General features: G+C 50.6%; 1 protein-coding gene across 1 annotated transcript in view; it reads right to left on the bottom strand.

Annotated features, from left to right (window-relative positions):
* The window catches only part of LOC113799921 (mucin-2-like), a gene marked incomplete at its 3' end in the record, with an annotated part of 130,127 nt that extends 111,661 nt beyond the window's left edge, over positions 1-18,466 (bottom strand). Inside the window, exons 1-29 of the mRNA XM_070125015.1 lie at positions 18,290-18,466; positions 17,594-18,088; positions 17,306-17,539; positions 16,820-17,035; positions 16,622-16,765; positions 16,406-16,513; positions 15,956-16,063; positions 15,308-15,829; positions 15,056-15,181; positions 13,670-13,813; positions 12,950-13,093; positions 12,716-12,805; positions 12,446-12,589; positions 11,708-11,995; positions 11,510-11,653; positions 11,276-11,383; positions 11,006-11,149; positions 10,862-10,969; positions 10,610-10,753; positions 9,368-9,511; positions 8,146-8,632; positions 5,014-5,711; positions 4,780-4,905; positions 4,330-4,491; positions 3,382-3,507; positions 2,698-2,895; positions 1,816-2,031; positions 1,186-1,311; positions 735-789 (exon numbers count right to left, since the gene is read on the bottom strand). Coding sequence (XP_069981116.1) covers positions 735-789; positions 1,186-1,311; positions 1,816-2,031; positions 2,698-2,895; positions 3,382-3,507; positions 4,330-4,491; positions 4,780-4,905; positions 5,014-5,711; positions 8,146-8,632; positions 9,368-9,511; positions 10,610-10,753; positions 10,862-10,969; positions 11,006-11,149; positions 11,276-11,383; positions 11,510-11,653; positions 11,708-11,995; positions 12,446-12,589; positions 12,716-12,805; positions 12,950-13,093; positions 13,670-13,813; positions 15,056-15,181; positions 15,308-15,829; positions 15,956-16,063; positions 16,406-16,513; positions 16,622-16,765; positions 16,820-17,035; positions 17,306-17,539; positions 17,594-18,088; positions 18,290-18,466 — 5,926 coding nt within the window. The remainder of the gene's footprint in view (positions 1-734; positions 790-1,185; positions 1,312-1,815; positions 2,032-2,697; positions 2,896-3,381; positions 3,508-4,329; positions 4,492-4,779; positions 4,906-5,013; positions 5,712-8,145; positions 8,633-9,367; positions 9,512-10,609; positions 10,754-10,861; positions 10,970-11,005; positions 11,150-11,275; positions 11,384-11,509; positions 11,654-11,707; positions 11,996-12,445; positions 12,590-12,715; positions 12,806-12,949; positions 13,094-13,669; positions 13,814-15,055; positions 15,182-15,307; positions 15,830-15,955; positions 16,064-16,405; positions 16,514-16,621; positions 16,766-16,819; positions 17,036-17,305; positions 17,540-17,593; positions 18,089-18,289) is intronic.
* Positions 18,467-19,854: the final 1,388 nt, after the last annotated feature.

Below are 19,854 nucleotides of genomic sequence, written 5' to 3' on the forward strand. Positions count from 1 at the left end.
AGAGAGGGTTGGGTGGATGTATTAAAGAGAGAGTGAGAGGGTAGAGCGGAAGAGAAAGCGAAAGAGAAAGAGAGGTGAGGTGGAAGGAAAGCGATAGAAAAAGGTAAATGGGGCAGGGAGAGAGAGGGAAAAAATGTAGAGAGGGAAAAACGAGAGAGAGGGAGAAAGGGACAATAGAGAGAGGTGGGCGAGAGAGAATTGACGAAGGAGAGAGAGGTGGGTGAAAGATAGGGGACGAGAGAAAGAAATATGAGTGAGTGAGTGAGAGAGGATGAGAAAAAGAATTAGAACGAGAGAATGAAAGGGGGTGTGTGGGAGGAGGGAGATGAGAGAGAGAGTTGAGAGGAAGAAATGAAAGCGAGACAGAGAGTTCCCAGACAGGTCCTCAGCAGCCATTCGTGCTGTTGTATTGTTGATCCTGTGTGGAATGATGCGCTAGATAGTTTTTCTCAAGCTCGTCCTTCAGCGTTGGACTCTTGAGCCAACAATCAATGGTTTACTTTAAAAAAAAAGAAGGTTATGATAAAAGATATCCCTCAACAATTCACTGAACCTACTGTTAAGTTTCATTGCATAAACAGATAATAAAGTTTAAGAGAGTGATATTACGGACCCAATCATGAAAAACAAAATAATAATGATAAAAGATAAATAAATAAAATAAACAAACAAGTTTTATACTAAAAAAAAAAAAGATAAAATTAAAGAAATATAGTATTAAGTAATTGTGGCACCTTCAGTGGTTGTTGGGGCCTCAGTGGTAGTAGGAGCCTCAGTGGTAGTAGGAGCCTCAGTGGTTGTTGGGGCCTCAGTGGTAGTAGGAGCCTCAGTGGTTGTAGGGGCCTCAGTGGTTGTTGGGGCCTCAGTGGTTGTTGGGGACTCAGTGGTAGTAGGAGCCTCAGTGGTTGTTGGGGCATCAGTGGTTGTTGGGAATTCAGTGGTAGTAGGAGCCTCAGTGGTTGTTGGGGCCTCAGTGGTTGTTGGGGCCTCAGTGGTTGTTGGGGCCTCAGTGGTTGTTGGGGCCTCAGTGGTTGTTGGGGCCTCAGTGGTTGTTGGGGCCTCAGTGGTTGTTGGGGCCTCAGTGGTTGTTGGGGCCTCAGTGGTAGTAGGAGCCTCAGTGGTTGTTGGGGCATCAGTGGTAGTAGGAGCACCAGTGGTTGTTGGGGCCTCAGTGGTAGTAGGAGCATCAGTGGTTGTTGGGGCATCAGTGGTAGTAGGAGCATCAGTGGTTGTTGGGGCATCAGTGGTAGTAGATGCATCATTGGTTGTTGGGGCCTCAGTGGTTGTTGGGGCATCAGTGGTAGTAGGAGCCTCAGTGGTTGTTTGGGCATCAGTGGTAGTAGGGGCCTCAGTGGTTGTTGGAGCCTCAGTGGTTGTTGGGGCCTCTGTGGTAGTAGGAGCCTCAGTGGTTGTTGGGGCCTCAGTGGTAGTAGGAGCTTCAGTGGTTGTTGGGGCATCAGTGGTTGTTGGGGCCTCAGTGGTAGTAGGAGCCTCTGTGGTAGTAGGAGCCTCAGTGGTTGTTGGGGCCTCAGTGGTTGTTGGGGCATCAGTCGTAGTAGGAGCCTCAGTGGTTGTTGGGGCCTCAGTGGTAGTAGGAGCCTCAGTGGTTGTTGGGGCCTCAGTGGTTGTTGGGGCTTCAGTGGTAGTAGGAGCCTCAGTGGTTGTTGGGGCATCAGTGGTAGTAGGAGCCTCAGTGGTTGTTGGAGCCTCCGTGGTTGTTGGGGCCTCAGTGGTAGTAGGAGCCTCAGTGGTTGTTGGGGCCCCAGTGGTTGTTGGGGCATCAGTGGTAGTAGGAGCCTCAGTGGTTGTTGGGGCCTTAGTGGTTGTTGGGGCATCAGTGGTAGTAGGAGCCTCAGTGGTTGTTGGGGCATCAGTGGAAGTAGGAACCTCAGTGGTTGTTGGGGCCTCAGTGGTTGTTGGGGCATCAGTGGTTGTTGGGGCCTCAGTGGTAGTAGGAGCCTCAGTGGTTGTTGGGACATCAGTTGTAGTAGGAGCCTCAGTGGTTGTTGGGGCCTCAGTGGTAGTTGGAACCTCAGTGGTTGTTGGGGCATCAGTGGTAGTAGGAGCCTCAGTGGTTGTTGGGGCCTCAGTGGTAATAGGAGCCTCAGTGGTTGTTGGGGCATCAGTGGTAGTAGGAGCCTCAGTGGTTGTTGGGGCATCAGTGGTAGTAGGAGCTTCAGTGGTTGTTGGGGCATCAGTGGTAGTAGGAGCCTCAGTGGTTGTTGGGGCCTCAGTGGTTGTTGGGGCCTCAGTGGTTGTTGGGGCATCAGTTGTAGTAGGAGCCTCAGTGGTTGTTGGGGCCTCAGTGGTAGTAGGAGCCTCAGTGGTTGTTGGGGCATCAGTGGTAGTAGGAGCCTCAGTGGTTGTTGGGGCCTCAGTGGTAGTAGGAGCCTCAGTGGTTGTTGGGGCATCAGTGGTAGTAGGAGCCTCAGTGGTTGTTGGGGTATCCGTGGTAGTAGGAGCCTCAGTGGTTGTTGGGGCCTCAGTGGTTGTTGGGGCATCAGTGGTAGTAGGAGCCTCAGTGGTTGTTGGGGCCTCAGTGGTTGTTGGGGCCTCAGTGGTTGTTGGGGCCTCAGTGGTAGTAAGAGCCTCAGTGGTTGTTGGGGCATCAGTGGTAGTAGGGGCCTCAGTGGTTGTTGGGGCCTCAGTGGTTGTTGGGGCCTCAGTGGTAGTAGGAGCCTCAGTGGTTGTTGGGGCCTCAGTGGTTGTTGGGGCATCAGTGGTAGTAGGGACCTCAGTGGTTGTTGGAGCCTCAGTAGTTGTTGGGACCTCAGTGGTTGTTGGGGCATCAGTGGTTGTTGGGGCCTCAGTGGTAGTTGGGGCCTCGGTGGTTGTTGGGGCCTCAGTGGTTGTTGGGGCCTCAGTGGTTGTTAGGGCCTCAGTGGTTGTTGGGGCCTCAGTGGTAGTAGGAGCCTCAGTGGTTGTTGGGGCCTCAGTGGTAGTAGGAGCCTCTGTGGTTGTTGGGGCCTCAGTGGTTGTTGGGGCCTCAGTGGTTGTTGGGGCCTCAGTGGTTGTTAGGGCCTCAGTGGTTGTTGGGGCCTCAGTGGTTGTTGGGGCCTCAGTGGTAGTAGGAGCCTCAGTGGTTGTTGGGGCCTCAGTGGTTGTTGGGGCCTCAGTGGTAGTAGGAGCTTCAGTGGTTGTTGGGGCCTCAGTGGTTGTTGGGGCCTCAGTGGTTGTTGGGGCCTCAGTGGTTGTTGGGGCCTCAGTGGTTGTTGGGGCCTCAGTGGTTGTTGGGGCCTCAGTGGTTGTTGGGGCCTCAGTGGTTGTTAGGGCCTCAGTGGTTGTTGGGGCCTCAGTGGTTGTTGGGGCCTCAGTGGTTGTTAGGGCCTCAGTGGTTGTTGGGGCCTCAGTGGTTGTTGGGGTATCAGTGGTAGTAGGAGCCTCAGTGGTAGTAGGAGCTTCAGTGGTTGTTGGGGCCTCGGTGGTTGTTGGAGTCTCAGTAGTAGTAGGAGCCTCAGTGGTTGTTGGGGCCTCAGTGGTAGTAGGAGCCTCAGTGGTTGTTGGGGCCTCAGTGGTTGTTGGGGCCTCAGTGGTTGTTGGGGCCTCAGTGGTAGTAGGAGCCTCAGTGGTTGTTGGGGCATCAGTGGTTGTTGGGGCATCAGTGGTAGTAGGAGCCTCAGTGGTTGTTGGGGCCTCAGTGGTTGTTGGGGCCTCAGTGGTAGGAGCCTCAGTGGTTGTTGGGGCATCAGTGGTTGTTGGGGCCTCAGTGGTAGGAGCCTCAGTGGTTGTTGGGGCATCAGTGGTTGTTGGGGCCTCAGTGGTTGTTGGGGCCTCAGTGGTTGTTGGGGCATCAGTGGTAGTAGGAGCTTCAGTGGTTGTTGGGGCCTCAGTGGTTGTTGGGGCCTCAGTGGTTGTTGGGGCATCAGTGGTAGTAGGAGCCTCAGTGGTTGTTGGGGCCTCAGTGGTTGTTGGGGCCTCAGTGGTTGTTGGGGCATCAGTAGTAGTAGGAGCCTCAGTGGTTGTTGGGGCATCAGTGGTAGTAGGAGCTTCAGTGGTTGTTGGGGCCTCAGTGGTTGTTGGGGCCTCAGTGGTTGTTGGGGCCTCAGTGGTTGTTGGGGCATCAGTGGTAGTAGGAGCCTCAGTGGTTGTTGGGGCATCAGTGGTTGTTGGGGCCTCAGTGGTTGTTGGGGCATCAGTGGTAGTAGGAGCCTCAGTGGTTGTTGGGGCCTCAGTGGTTGTTGGGGCCTCAGTGGTTGTTGGGGCCTCAGTGGTTGTTGGGGCCTCAGTGGTTGTTGGGGCCTCAGTGGTTGTTGGGGCCTCAGTGGTTGTTGGGGCCTCAGTGGTTGTTGGGGCCTCAGTGGTTGTTGGGACATCAGTGGTAGTAGGAGCCTCAGTGGTTGTTGGGGCATCAGTGGTTGTTGGGGCCTCAGTGGTTGTTAGGGCCTCAGTGGTTGTTGGGGCACCAGTGGTTGTTGGGACTTCGGTGGTAGTAGGAGCTTCAGTGGTTGTTGGGGCCTCAGTGGTTGTTGGGGCCTCAGTGGTTGTTGGGGCCTCAGTGGTTGTTGGGGCCTCAGTGGTAGTAGGAGCCTCAGTGGTTGTTGGGGCCTCAGTGGTTGTTGGGGCCTCAGTGGTTGTTGGGGCCTCAGTGGTTGTTGGGGCCTCAGTGGTAGTAGGAGCCTCAGTGGTTGTTGGGGCATCAGTGGTTGTTGGGGCATCAGTGGTAGTAGGAGCCTCAGTGGTTGTTGGGGCCTCAGTGGTTGTTGGGGCATCAGTGGTAGTAGGAACCTCAGTGGTTGTTGGAGCCTCAGTGGTTGTTGGGGCCTCAGTGGTTGTTGGGGCCTCAGTGGTTGTTGGGACATCAGTGGTTGTTGGGGCCTCAGTGGTAGTAGGAGCCTCGGTTGTTGTTAGGGCCTCAGTGGTAGTAGGAGCCTCGGTGGTTGTTGGGGCCTCAGTGGTTGTTGGGGCCTCAGTGGTTGTTGGGGCCTCAGTGGTTGTTGGGGCCTCAGTGGTTGTTGGGGCCTCAGTGGTTGTTGGGGCCTCAGTGGTTGTTGGGGCCTCAGTGGTTGTTGGAGCCTCCGTGGTAGTAGGAGCCTCAGTGGTAGTAGGAGCTTCAGTAGTTGTTGGGGCCTCAGTTGTAGTAGGAACTTCAGTGGTTGTTGGAGCCTCTGTGGTAGTAGGAGCTCCAGTAGTTGTGGCAGCTTCAGTGGTTGTTGGGGCTTCAGTGGTTGTTGGAGTCTCAGTGGTTGTTGGAGCTTCGGTGGTAGTTGGAGCTGCAGTAGTTGTGGCAGCTTCAGTGGTTGTTGGGGCATTAGTGGTTGTTGGGGCCTCAGTTGTGGTAGGATCTTCAGTGGTTGTTGGGGCCTCAGTGGTTGTTAGAGCCTCGGTGGTAGTAGGAGCCTCAGTGGTTGTTGGGGCCTCAGTAGTTGTTGGAGCCTCAGTTGTTGGAGCCTCAGTGGTAGTAGGAGCTTCAGTGGTTGTTGGGACCTCCGTGGTTGTTGGAGCCTCAGAGGTTGTAGGAGGTGCAGTGGTTGTGGCAGTTTCAGTGGTTGTTGGGGCCTCAGTGGTAGTAGGAGCCCCAGTGGTTGTAGGAGGTACAGTGGTTGTGGCAGTTTCAGTGGTTGTTGGGGCCTCAGTGGTAGTAGGAGCTACAGTGGTTGTGGCAGTTTCAGTGGTTGTCGTGCCCTCAGTGGTAGTAGGAGCTACAGTGGTTGTTTGGGCTTCATTTGAAGATGTGGTCGAGGAGATAATGGTTGTTTGAGTTGATGTTGATGCTATGAGAGAAGAAAAAGTTGAACTTTTATCAATACGTTTTCCATATAAACACACTCATATATGTCATCATATATGAATACAATTAAATATTTTTCATGCATTCAAATGTACATACTAACATATATATGTATATATACATACTTAGATAGATACACACACACACACATATATATGTGTGTGTGTGTGTGTGTATGTATACATACATAGAAACACACACTGATACGTGAATTTATATATAAACATATATGTCGTATTGTAAAGGAATCGACATGGAGAGCAACGAACTCTAGTGAAATTGCGGGACCAGCCTGAGGCGGAGTGCCTCAGGGGGGTTAGATATCACCTAGACGCGAGGGGAGGCGGATCGCTAATTGACTGCGATGGACTCAAACACGTCTTTCGGTAAGGGCTTGTGCATTATTTGTGATTCTTGTGACTGTAGTGCCTCTACGAGCAGGTGTAATATCTCAGTGTGTATATTTTACTTGATTACATATATTTGATTTGGATATTTGTTAGTGAATTGGAGTAACTTAACTAACTGTGTTTATATCATTCCTTTTATTACTAGGTGAATGGTTACTAAGAGTTTCTACTCTTACAAAGAGGTAGTGGTGGCAGTGCTATCTTTAATTAAGGTTCTGTTCAGACAGGGTAACATGAATTCGGAAAAATTCAGTTAGACTCGTAAGCTAGATTATACTTATATTTCTTAATTAATAAGTAATTTACTATATAATTTATATACATACCCACGCATACACACACACACACATATATATATGTATGTATATATATAAGCCATGTTGAAAAGATGTGATGACTGTGAATCTCTTTAGATAAAAGTATATTTTTTCTTTCCAAGGGAACGAAAGTTAATTGCTCGTAACAGAGGTTTGTGACGTAAATTTTAAACACGTATTTGTATGATATTTTAATACATATTTATATATACCTAAACGCACATACACACATGAGTGTGTGTGTGTGCGCATATATCCTGTCATAAATATATGCATAAATATATATTTGCAGTGTAAAAATGTATTTATAAGCATATGCTCCTTTCGCCCTCCGTCAACTACGCGCTCGTACGACGGCTGCCTCTCCTTTAACAAGCTGTGGTTAGCTTTTGCGTTCACGGTTTTTCTACGCAACGGGAAAACCACTTCGACACAATATGGTATAGGATTAGAATAAGTCTTGATTTATAAAATGCGCCTGATGTCTAGGTTTCTGTGTAAGGTCTGAAAACGTGTCCTTTACAGCAGACCCAATGGACCGGGATGGTTTAAACCGTCTCTCTTAGACCAAAGAAACTACGAACTCCTTGGACTTTTTTCCAACACCTGGGATTGGCGTCCCGGGTTTTGGCGCCGCGTTCGCTACTTTACGTCATCGTTTAAACTCCGCCCACATGAGCCTGAAAACCTGCCTGAAATCCGTTACTAGAAACACATTGTGTATTTTGAGCTTATTTTATCATCAGAAAAGCCTAGCCATGCTCATATCTTAAAACAATAATAAGAGGAATATATTTCTATATTCTAAATACGCTTTTATTTTGTATATGGTTGTATATAGTTAAAGATTGAACATGTGGCTTCAGTATCAGTGAACATTATAATTTTAAGAGAAATCTTGTAAAACGAATCAAGTTAAATAAAACTTTCATATATATATATATATATATATATATATATATATATATATATATATATATGTATATATATATATATATATATATATATATATATATATATATATATATATATATATATATATATATCGCTACTTAAATCGGGCGTGTGTAAATGGCAAGGAAAAGGCTTTCTCTATAACGAGAATGATAACCTATACAATTTTACCACCATGACAGCCCAAAAACTATGATGACCAATCTCTGTAGTTTATGATCCTAGTGCTCATCTGTTTATAGTGGGAGGAGGCAGGAAGATGAGAGGGAGAGTTGAGAGGAAGAAATGAAAGCGAGACAGAAAGTTCCCAGACAGGTCTTCAACAGCCATTCGTGCTGTTGTATTGTTGATCCTGTGTGGAATGAGGCGCTAGATAGTTTTTCTCAAGCTCGTCCTTCAGCGTTGGACTCTTATGGCTACAACCAATGGTTTACTTTTAGAAAAAAAAGTGTATATATATATATATATATATATATATATATATATATATATATATATATATATATATATATGATAAAAGACATCCCTCAACAATTCACTGAACCCACTGTTAAGTTCCATTGCATAAACAGATAATAGATTTGAAGAGAGTGATATTATGGAACCTGCCATGCAAATAATAATAATAATAATAATAATAATAAAAGATAAATGAATAAAATAAAATAAAAAAATTATAATAAAATAATAATGATAAAAATAAAAAATTATAGTATTAAATATTAAATTGTGGCACCTTCAGTAGTTGTTTGGGCCTCAGTAGTAGTAGGGGCTTCAGTGGTTGTTGGCACTGCAGTAGTTGTGGCAGCCTCACTGGTTGTTGGGGCCTCAGTGGTAGTAGTAGCTTCAGTGGTTGTTGGAGCCTCAGTGGTAGTAGGAGCTGCAGTAGTTGTGGCAGCTTCAGCGGTTGTTGGGGCTTCAGTGGTAGTAGGGGCCTCAGTGGTTGTTGGAGCCTCAGTGGTTGTTGGGGCCTCAGTGGTAGTAGGAGCCTCAGTAGTTGTTGGAGCCCCAGTGGTAGTTGGAGCTGCAGTGGTTGTTGGGGCTTCTGTGGTTGTAGGAACTTCAGTGGTTGTTGGGGCTTCAGTGGTAGTAGGAGCCTCAGTGGTTGTTGGGGCCTCAGTGGTAGTAGGAGCCTCAGTAGTTGTTGGAGCCCCAGTGGTAGTAGGAACCTCAGTGGTTGTTGGAGCCTCAGTGGTAGTTGGAGCCTCAGTGGTTTTGGGGGCCTCAGTGGTAGTAGGAGCCTCAGTGGTAGTAGGAGCCTCAGTGGTTGTTGGGGCTTCAGTGGTAGTAGGAGCCTCAGTGGTTGTTGGAGCCTCAGTGGTAGTAGGAGCCTCAGTGGTAGTAGGAGCCTCAGTGGTAGTAGGAGCCTCAGTGGTTGTTGGAGCCTCAGTGGTAGTAGGAGCCTCAGTGGTTGTTGGGGCCTCAGTGGTAGTACGAGCATCAGTGGTTGTTGGGGCCTCAGTGGTAGTAGGAGCTTCAGTGGTTGGAGCCTCAGTGGTTGTTGGAGCCTCAGTGGTTGTTGGGGCCTGAGTGGTAGTAGGAGCCTCAGTGGTTGTTGGGGCCTCAGTGGTAGTAGGAGCCTCTGTGGTTGTTGGGGCCTCAGTGGTAGTAGGAGCCTCGGTGGTTGTTGGAGCCTCAGTGGTTGTTGGGGCCTCAGTAGTAGTTGGAGCCTCAGTGGTTGTTGGAGCCTCAGTGGTTGTTGGAGCCTCAGTGGTTGTTGGAGCCTCAGTGGTTGTTGGAGCCTCAGTGGTTGTTGGAGCCTCAGTGGTTGTTGGGGCATGAGTGGTAGTAGGAGCCTCAGTGGATGTCGGAGCCTCAGTGGTTGTTGGGGCCTCAGTGGTTGTTGGGGCCTCAGTGGTAGTAGGAGCCTCAGTGGTTGTTGGAGCCTCAGTGGTTGTTGGAGCCTCAGTGGTTGTTGGGGCCTCAGTGGTTGTTGGGGCATCAGTGGTAGTAGGAGCCTCAGTGGTTGTTGGGGCCTCAGTGGTAGTAGGAGCCTCAGTGGTTGTTGGGGCCTCGGTGGAAGTAGGAGCTGCAGTAGTTGTAGCAGCTTCAGTGGTTGTTGGGGCCTCAGTGGTTGTTGGGGCCTCAGTGGTTGTTGGAGCCTCAGTGGTAGTAGGAGCCTCAGTGGTTGTTGGGGCTTCAGTGGTAGTAGGAACCTCAGTGGTAGTAAGAGCCTCAGTGGTTGTTGGAGCCTCAGTAGTAGTAGGAGCTTCAGTGCTTGTTGGGGCCTCAGTGGTAGTAAAAGCCTCAGTGGTTGTTGGGGCTTCAGAGGTAGTAGGAGCCTCAGTGGTTGTTAGGGCCTCAGTAGTAGTAGGAGCCTCAGTGGTTGTTGGGGCCTCAGTGGTAGTAGGAGCCTCAGTGGTTGTTGGAGCCCCAGTAGTAGTAGGAGCTTCAGTGGTTGTTGGGGCCTCAGTGGTAGTAGGAGCCTCAGTGGTTGTTGGAGCCTCAGTAGTAGTAGGAGCCTCAGTGGTTGTTGGGGCCTCAGTGGTAGTAGGAGCCTCAGTGGTTGTTGGAACCTCAGTAGTAGTAGGAGCTTCAGTGGTTGTTGGGGCCTCAGTGGTAGTTGGAGCTTCAGTGGTTGTTGGGGCTTCAGTGGTAGTAGGAGCCTCTGTGGTTGTTGGGGCCTCAGTGGTAGTAGGAGCCTCAGTGGTAGTAGGAGCCTCAGTGGTTGTTGGAGCCTCAGTGGTAGAAGGAGCCTCAGTGGTTGTTGGGGCCTCAGTAGTAGTAGGAGCTTCAGTGGTTGTTGGAGCCTCAGTAGTAGTAGGAGCTTCAGTGGTTGTTGGGGCCTGAGTGGTAGTAGGAGCTTCAGTGGTTGTTGGGGCCTCAGTGGTAGTAGGAGCTTCAGTGGTTGTTGGGGCCTCAGTGGTAGTAGGAGCTTCAGTGGTTGTTGGGGCTTCAGTGGTAGAAGGAGCCTCAGTGGTTGTTGGGGCCTCAGTAGTAGTAGGAGCTTCAGTGGTTGTTGGGGCCTGAGTGGTAGTAGGAGCTTCAGTGGTTGTTGGGGCCTCAGTGGTAGTAGGAGCTTCAGTGGTTGTTGGAGCCTCAGTAGTAGTAGGAGCTTCAGTGGTTGTTGGGGCCTGAGTGGTAGTAGGAGCTTCAGTGGTTGTTGGGGCCTCAGTGGTAGTAGGAGCTTCAGTGGTTGTTGGGGCCTCAGTGGTAGTAGGAGCCTCAGTGGTTGTTGGGGCCTCAGTGGTAGTAGGAGCCTCAGTGGTTGTTGGGGCCTCAGTGGTAGTAGGAGCCTCAGTGGTTGTTGGAGCCTCAGTAGTAGTTGGAGCTTCAATGGTTGTTGGGGCCTCAGTGGTAGTAGGAGCCTCAGTGGTTGTTGGAGCCTCAGTAGTAGTAGGAGCCTCAGTAGTAGTAGGAGCTTCAGTGGTTGTTGGGGCCTCAGTGGTAGTAGGAGCCTCAGTGGTTGTTGGAGCCTCAGTAGTAGTAGGAGCTTCAGTGGTTGTTGGGGCCTCAGTGGTAGTAGGAGCTTCAGTGGTTGTTGGGGCCTTAGTGGTTGTAGGAGCCTCAGTGGTTGTTGGAGCCTCAGTTGTAGTAGGAGCTTCAGTGGTTGTTGGGGCCTCAGTGGTAGTAGGAGCCTCAGTGGTTGTTGGAGCCTCAGTAGTAATAGGAGCTTCAGTGGTTGTTGGGGCCTCAGTGGTAGTAGGAGCTTCAGTGGTTGTTGTGGCCTCAGTGGTTGAAGGAGCCTCAGTGGTTGTTGGAGCCTCAGTAGTAGTAGGAGCTTCAGTGGTTGTTGGGGCCTCAGTGGTAGTAGGAGCCTCAGTGGTTGTTGGAGCCTCAGTAGTAGTAGGAGCTTCAGTGGTTGTTGGGGCCTCAGTGGTAGTAGGAGCCTCAGTGGTTGTTGGAGCCTCAGTAGTAGTAGGAGCTTCAGTGGTTGTTGAGGCCTCAGTGGTAGTTGGAGGTGCAGTGGTTGTGGCAGCTTCAGTTGTTGTTTGGGCCTCAGTGGTAGTAGGAGCCTCAGTGGTTGTTGGAGCCTCAGTAGTAGTAGGAGCTTCAGTGGTTGTTGGGGCCTCAGTAGTAGTAGGAGCCTCAGTGGTTGTTGGGGCCTCAGTGGTTGTTGGGGCCTCAGTGGTAGTAGGAGCCTCAGTGGTTGTTGGGGCCTCAGTGGTAGTAGGAGCCTCAGTGGTAGTTGGAGGTGCAGTGGTTGTGGCAGCTTTAGTTGTTGTTTGGCCTTCAGTGGTAGTAGGAGCTTCAGTGGTTGTTGGGGCCTCAGTGGTAGTAGGAGCCTCAGTGGTTGTTAGGGCCTCAGTGGTTGTTGGGGCCTCAGTAGTAGTAGGAGCTTCAGTGGTTGTTGGGGCCTCAGTGGTAGTTGGAGGTGCAGTGGTTGTGGCAGCTTCAGTTGTTGTTTGGGCCTCAGTCGTTGTTGGGGCCTCAGTGGTAGTAGGCGCCTCAGTGGTTGTTAGGGCCTCAGTGGTTGTTGGGGCCTCAGTAGTAGTATGAGCTTCAGTGGTTGTTGGGGCCTCAGTGGTAGTTGGAGGCGCAGTGGTTGTGGCAGCTTCAGTTGTTGTTGGGCCGTCAGTGGTAGTAGGAGCCTCAGTGGTTGTTGGAGCCTCAGTAGTAGTAGGAGCTTCAGTGGTTGTTGGGGCCTCAGTAGTAGTAGGGGCCTCAGTGGTTGTTGGGGCCTCAGTGGTTGTTGGGGCCTCAGTGGTTGTTGGAGCCTCAGTGGTTGTTATGGCCTCAGTGGTAGTAGGAGCCTCAGTGGTTGTTGGGGCCTCAGTGGTAGTAGGAGGCTCAGTAGTAGTAGGAGCTTCAGTGGTTGTTGGGGCCTCAGTGGTAGTAGGAGCCTCAGTGGTTGTTGGAGCCTCAGTAGTAGTAGGAGCTTCAGTGGTTGTTGGGGCCTCAGTGGTAGTAGGAGCTTCAGTGGTTGTTGGGGCCTCAGTGGTAGTAGGAGCTTCAGTGGTTGTTGGGGCCTCAGTGGTAGTAGGAGCTTCAGTGGTTGTTGGGGCCTCAGTGGTTGTAGGAGCCTCAGTGGTTGTTGGAGCCTCAGTAGTAGTAGGAGCTTCAGTGGTTGTTGGGGCCTCAGTGGTAGTAGGAGCCTCAGTGGTTGTTGGAGCCTCAGTAGTAATAGGAGCTTCAGTGGTTGTTGGGGCCTCAGTGGTTGTAGGAGCCTCAGGGGTTGTTGGAGCCTCAGTAGTAGTAGGAGCTTCAGTGGTTGTTGGGGCCTCAGTGGTAGTAGAAGCCTCAGTGGTTGTTGGAGCCTCAGTAGTAGTAGGAGCTTCAGTGGTTGTTGGGGCCTCAGTGGTAGTAGGAGCCTCAGTGGTTGTTGGAGCCTCAGTAGTAGTAGGAGCTTCAGTGGTTGTTGAGGCCTCAGTGGTAGTTGGAGGTGCAGTGGTTGTGGCAGCTTCAGTTGTTGTTTGGGCCTCAGTGGTAGTAAGAGCCTCAGTGGTTGTTGGAGCCTCAGTAGTAGTAGGAGCTTCAGTGGTTGTTGGGGCCTCAGTAGTAGAAGGAGCCTCAGTGGTTGTTGGGGCCTCAGTGGTTGTTGGGGCCTCAGTGGTTGTTGGGGCCTCAGTGGTAGTAGGAGCCTCAGTGGTTGTTGGGGCCTCAGTGGTAGTAAGAGCCTCAGTGGTAGTTGGAGGTGCAGTGGTTGTGGCAGCTTCAGTTGTTGTTTGGCCTTCAGTGGTAGTAGGAGCTTCAGTGGTTGTTGGGGCCTCAGTGGTAGTAGGAGCCTCAGTGGTTGTTGGGGCCTCAGTAGTAATAGGAGCTTCAGTGGTTGTTGGGGCCTCAGTGGTAGTTGGAGGTGCAGTGGTTGTGGCAGCTTCAGTTGTTGTTTGGGCCTCAGTCGTTGTTGGGGCCTCAGTGGTAGTAGGCGCCTCAGTGGTTGTTGGAGCCTCAGTAGTAGTAGGAGCTTCAGTGGTTGTTGGGGCCTCAGTAGTAGTAGGGGCCTCAGTGGTTGTTGGGGCCTCAGTGGTAGTAGGAGCCTCAGTGGTTGTTGGAGCCTCAGTGGTTGTTGGGGCCTGAGTGGTAGTAGGAGCCTCAGTGGTTGTTGGAGCCTCAGTGGTTGTTGGAGCCTCAGTGGTTGTTGGGGCCTCAGTAGTAGTAGGAGCTTCAGTGGTTGTTGGGGCCTCAGTAGTAGTAGGGGCCTCAGTGGTTGTTGGGGCCTCAGTGGTAGTAGAAGCCTCAGTGGTTGTTGGAGCCTCAGTGGTTGTTGGGGCCTGAGTGGTAGTAGGAGCCTCAGTGGTTGTTGGAGCCTCAGTGGTTGTTGGAGCCTCAGTGGTTGTTGGGGCCTCAGTGGTTGTTGGGGCATCAGTGGTAGTAGGAGCCTCAGTGGTTGTTGGGGCCTCAGTGGTAGTAGGAGCCTCAGTGGTTGTTGGGGCCTCGGTGGAAGTAGGAGCTGCAGTAGTTGTAGCAGCTTCAGTGGTTGTTGGGGCCTCAGTGGTTGTTGGGGCCTCAGTGGTTGTTGGAGCCTCAGTGGTAGTAGGAGCCTCAGTGGTTGTTGGGGCTTCAGTGGTAGTAGGAACCTCAGTGGTAGTAAGAGCCTCAGTGGTTGTTGGAGCCTCAGTAGTAGTAGGAGCTTCAGTGCTTGTTGGGGCCTCAGTGGTAGTAGAAGCCTCAGTGGTTGTTGGGGCTTCAGAGGTAGTAGGAGCCTCAGTGGTTGTTAGGGCCTCAGTAGTAGTAGGAGCCTCAGTGGTTGTTGGGGCCTCAGTGGTAGTAGGAGCCTCAGTGGTTGTTGGAACCCCAGTAGTAGTAGGAGCTTCAGTGGTTGTTGGGGCCTCAGTGGTAGTAGGAGCCTCAGTGGTTGTTGGAGCCTCAGTAGTAGTAGGAGCCTCAGTGGTTGTTGAGGCCTCAGTGGTAGTAGGAGCCTCAGTGGTTGTTGGAACCTCAGTAGTAGTAGGAGCTTCAGTGGTTGTTGGGGTCTCAGTGGTAGTTGGAGCTTCAGTGGTTGTTGGGGCTTCAGTGGTAGTAGGAGCCTCTGTGGTTGTTGGGGCCTCAGTGGTAGTAGGAGCCTCAGTGGTAGTAGGAGCCTCAGTGGTTGTTGGAGCCTCAGTGGTAGAAGGAGCCTCAGTGGTTGTTGGGGCCTCAGTAGTAGTAGGAGCTTCAGTGGTTGTTGGAGCCTCAGTAGTAGTAGGAGCTTCAGTGGTTGTTGGGGCCTGAGTGGTAGTAGGAGCTTCAGTGGTTGTTGGGGCCTCAGTGGTAGTAGGAGCTTCAGTGGTTGTTGGGGCCTCAGTGGTAGTAGGAGCTTCAGTGGTTGTTGGGGCCTCAGTGGTAGAAGGAGCCTCAGTGGTTGTTGGGGCCTCAGTAGTAGTAGGAGCTTCAGTGGTTGTTGGGGCCTGAGTGGTAGTAGGAGCTTCAGTGGTTGTTGGGGCCTCAGTGGTAGTAGGAGCTTCAGTGGTTGTTGGAGCCTCAGTAGTAGTAGGAGCTTCAGTGGTTGTTGGGGCCTGAGTGGTAGTAGGAGCTTCAGTGGTTGTTGGGGCCTCAGTGGTAGTAGGAGCTTCAGTGGTTGTTGGGGCCTCAGTGGTAGTAGGAGCCTCAGTGGTTGTTGGGGCCTCAGTGGTAGTAGGAGCCTCAGTGGTTGTTGGGGCCTCAGTGGTAGTAGGAGCCTCAGTGGTTGTTGGAGCCTCAGTAGTAGTTGGAGCTTCAGTGGTTGTAGGAGCCTCAGTGGTTGTTGGAGCCTCAGTAGTAGTAGGAGCTTCAGTGGTTGTTGGGGCCTCAGTGGTAGTAGGAGCCTCAGTGGTTGTTGGAGCCTCAGTAGTGATAGGAGCTTCAGTAGTTGTTGGGGCCTCAGTGGTAGTAGGAGCTTCAGTGGTTGTTGGGGCCTCAGTGGTAGTAGGAGCCTCAGTGGTTGTTGGAGCCTCAGTAGTAGTAGGAGCTTCAGTGGTTGTTGGGGCCTCAGTAGTAGTAGGGGCCTCAGTGGTTGTTGGGGCCTCAGTGGTTGTTGGGGCCTCAGTGGTTGTTGGGGCCTCAGTGGTAGTAGGAGCCTCAGTGGTTGTTGGGGCCTCAGTGGTAGTAGGAGCCTCAGTGGTAGTTGGAGGTGCAGTGGTTGAGGCAGCTTCAGTTGTTGTTTGGCCTTCAGTGGTAGTAGATGCTTCAGTGGTTGTTTGGGCCTCAGTGGTAGTAGGAGCCTCAGTGGTTGTTGGGGCCTCAGTGGTTGTTGGGGCCTCAGTAGTAGTAGGAGCTTCAGTGGTTGTTGGGGCCTCAGTGGTAGTTGGAGGTGCAGTGGTTGTGTCAGCTTCAGTTGTTGTTTGGGCCTCAGTGGTAGTTGGAGGCGCAGTGGTTCTGGCAGCTTCAGTTGTTGTTGGGTCGTCAGTGGTAGTAGGAGCCTCAGTAGTTGTTGGGGCTTCAGTGGTAGTCGGAGCCTCAGTGGTTGTTGGGGCTTCAGTGGTAGTAGGAGCCTCAGGGGTAGTAGGAGCCAAAGTGGTAGTTGAAGCCTCAGTGGTTGTTAGAGCCTCAGTAGTAGTAGAAGCCTCAGTGGTTGTTGGAGCCTCAGTAGTAGTAGGAGCCTCAGTAGTAGTAGGAGCTTCAGTGGTTGTTGGGGCCTCAGTGGTAGTAGGAGCCTCAGTGGTTGTTGGAGCCTCAGTAGTAGTAGGAGCTTCAGTGGTTGTTGGGGCCTCAGTGGTAGTAGGAGCTTCAGTGGTTGTTGGGGCCTTAGTGGTTGTAGGAGCCTCAGTGGTTGTTGGAGCTTCAGTTGTAGTAGGAGCTTCAGTGGTTGTTAGGGCCTCAGTGGTTGTTGGGGCCTCAGTGGTAGTAGGAGCCTCAGTGGTTGTTGGAGCCTCAGTAGTAATAGGAGCTTCAGTGGTTGTTGGGGCCTCAGTGGTAGTAGGAGCTTCAGTGGTTGTTGGGGCCTCAGTGGTTGTAGGAGCCTCAGTGGTTGTTGGAGCCTCAGTAGTAGTAGGAGATTCAGTGGTTGTTGGGGCCTTAGTGGTAGTAGGAGCCTCAGTGGTTGTTGGAGCCTCAGTAGTAATAGGAGCTTCAGTGGTTGTTGGGGCCTCAGTGGTAGTAGGAGCCTCAGTGGTTGTTGGAGCCTCAGTAGTAGTAGGAGCTTCAGTGGTTGTTGAGGCCTCAGTGGTAGTTGGAGGTGCAGTGGTTGTGGCAGCTTCAGTTGTTGTTTGGGCCTCAGTGGTTGTTGGAGCCTTAGTAGTAGTAGGAGCTTCAGTGGTTGTTGGGGCCTCAGTAGTAGTAGGAGCCTCAGTTGTTGTTGGGGCCTCAGTGGTTGTTGGGGCCTCAGTGGTTGTTGGGGCCTCAGTGGTAGTAGGAGCCTCAGTGGTTGTTGGGGCCTCAGTGGTAGTAGGAGCCTCAGTGGTAGTTGGAGGTGCAGTGGTTGTGGCAGCTTCAGTTGTTGTTTGGCCTTCAGTGGTAGTAGGAGCTTCAGTGGTTGTTGGGGCCTCAGTGGTAGTAGGAGCCTCAGTGGTTGTTGGGGCCTCAGTGGTTGTTGGGGCCTCAGTAGTAGTAGGAGCTTCAGTGGTTGTTGGGGCCTCAGTGGTTGTTGGAGGTGCAGTGGTTGTGGCAGCTTCAGTTGTTGTTTGGGCCTCAGTCGTTGTTGGGGCGTCAGTGGTAGTAGGCGCCTCAGTGGTAGTTGGAGGCGCAGTGGTTGTGGCAGCTTCAGTTGTTGTTGGGCCGTCAGTGGTAGTAGGAGCCTCAGTGGTTGTTGGAGCCTCAGTAGTAGTAGGAGCTTCAGTGGTTGTCTGGGCCTCAGTAGTAGTAGGAGCCTCAGTGGTTGTTGGGGCCTCAGTGGTTGTTGGGGCCTCAGTGGTTGTTGGGGCCTCAGTGGTTGTTGGGGCCTCAGTGGTAGTAGGAGCCTCATTGGTTGTTGGGGCCTCAGTGGTAGTAGGAGCCTCAGTGGTAGTTGGAGGTGCAGTGGTTGTGGCAGCTTCAGTGGTTGTTTGGCCTTCAGTGGTAGTAGGAGCTTCAGTGGTTGTTGGGGCCTCAGTGGTAGTAGGAGGCTCAGTGGTTGTTGGGGCCTCAGTGGTTGTTGGGGCCTCAGTAGTAGTAGGAGCTTCAGTGGTTGTTGGGGCCTCAGTGGTAGTTGGAGGTGCAGTGGTTGTGTCAGCTTCAGTTGTTGTTTGGGCCTCAGTGGTAGTAGGCGCCTCAGTGGTAGTTTGAGGCGCAGTGGTTGTGGCAGCTTCAGTTGTTGTTGGGCCGTCAGTGGTAGTAGGAGCCTCAGTAGTTGTTGGGGCTTCAGTGGTAGTCGGAGCCTCAGTGGTTGTTGGGGCTTCAGTGGTAGTAGGAGCCTCAGGGGTAGTAGGAGCCTCAGTGGTAGTTGAAGCCTCAGTGGTAGTTGGAGGTGCAGTGGTTGTGGCAGCTTCAGTTGTTGGGACCTCAGTGGTTGTAAGAACCTCAGTGGTTGTTGGAGCCTCAGTGGTAGTAGGAGCGTCAGTGGTTGTTGGGGTCTTAGTGGTGGTTGGAGCTTCAGAGGTAGTTGGTGCTGCAGTAGTTGTGGCAGCTTCAGTGGTTGTTGGGGCTTCAGTGGTAGTAGGAGCCTCAGTTGTTGGGGCTTCAGAGGTAGTAGGAGCCTCAGTGGTTGTTGGGGCTTCAGTGGTAGTAGGAGCCTCAGTTGTTGGGTCTTCAGAGGTAGTAGGAGCCTCAGTGGTTGTTGGGGCCTCAGTGGTAGTAGGAGCCTCAGTGGTTGTTGGGGCCTCAGTGGTAGTAGGAGCCTCAGTGGTAGTTGGAACTGTAGTAGTTGTGTCAGCTTCAGTGGTTGTTGGGGCTTCGGTGATAGTAGGAGCCTCAGTGGTTGTTGGAGCCTCGGTAGTTGTTGGAGCCTCAGTGGTTGTTGGGGCCTCAGTGGTTGTTTGGGCATCAGTGGTTGTTGGGGCCTCAGTGGTAGTAGGAGCTACAGTGGTTGTGGCAGTTTCAGTGGTTGTTGGGGCCTCAGTGGTAGTAGGAGCTACAGTGGTTGTGGCAGTTTCAGTGGTTGTTGGGCCCTCTGTGGTAGTAGGAGCTACAGTGGTTGTGGCAGTTTCAGTGGTTGTTGGGCCCTCAGTGGTAGTAGGAGCTACAGTGGTTGTTTGGGCTTCATATGAAGTTGTGGTCGAGGAGATAATGGTTGTTTGAGTTGATGTTGATGCTACGAGAGAAGAAAAAGTTAAACTTTTATCAATACGCTTTCCATATAAACACATGCATGTCATCATATATGAATACAATTTACAAATTGACATATATATATATATATATATATATATATATATATATATATATATATATACTTAGGCACACACACATGTGTGTGTTTATGCATATATACATACATAGAAACACACACTGATATGTGTATTTATATATAAATATATATGTCGTACTGTAAAGGAATCGATATGGAGAGCAACGAACGCTAGTGAAATTGCGGGACCAGCCTGAGGCGGAGTGCCTCAGGGGGGTTAGATATCACCTAGACGCGAGGGGAGGCGGGTCGCTAATTGACTGCGATGGACTCAAACATGTCTTTCGGTAAGGGCTTGTGCACAATTTTTGATTCTTGTGACTGTAGCGCCTCTACGAGCAGGTGCAATGTCTCAACGTGCATATTTTACTTGATTACATTTATTTGATTTGGATATTTGTTAGTAAATTGGAGTAACAACTGTGTTTATATCATTCTTTTTATTACTAAGTGAATGGTTACTAAGAGTGTCTCTACTCTTACAAAGAGGTAGTGGTGGCAGTGCTATCTTTAATTAAGGTTCTGTTCAGACAGGGTAACATGAATTTGGAAAATTTCAGTTAGACTCGTAAGCTAGATTATACGTATATTTCTTAATTAATAAGTAATTTACAACTATATGATTTATATACATACCCACACACACACGAACACACACACACACACACACACACACACACACACACACACACACACACACACACACACACACATATATATATATATATATATATATATATATATATATATATAAGCTATGTTGAAAAGATGTGATGATTGTGTATCTCTATAGAAAAAACACCCCCCCCCCCTTTACAAGGGAACGAAAGTTAAGGGGGCCGTTGCAACGAAAATTTTCAAAAACACTCGAAAAAAAAGTCTTCTGTAATCTAGTGGGCTTTGGCAATGTCGTGACGTAAAATTCTTTCTAAATATGTAAAGTTAAAGGAGTTATGAATAAATCTCTGAACCCTCTCGCACCCGCTCTTATATTTACATTGTCGCGTCCGTGAAAATTTACTCGACAAATTTTGTTTTGTTTTTTTCGTATATTTTCGTTTTATTTTGGAATTCTCTGGTAGCTAGCTGGCAACCCATCAGCTGATCGCCAAGACTGGGGCTCTGGGAGACAAAACTCCACCAGAAAATCATGACACCATTCCGCAGACGTACGGCGTTGTCACACAGTAAGGGTACACTACTAATTGTAGATTTTAATTTAGTAGATAATAAACGTAATATGATAGGAAATACTTTTAAATCACAGCTGCAGCAGTTTTTACACATTTAAATACCTCACGTGGTCAGGTTAGGTGTAACAAACCATGTGGTGAAACGGGAATTTCT

Source organism: Penaeus vannamei, chromosome 9 (genome assembly GCF_042767895.1).
Source record: "Penaeus vannamei isolate JL-2024 chromosome 9, ASM4276789v1, whole genome shotgun sequence".
NCBI classification, from domain to species: Eukaryota; Metazoa; Arthropoda; class Malacostraca; order Decapoda; family Penaeidae; genus Penaeus; species Penaeus vannamei.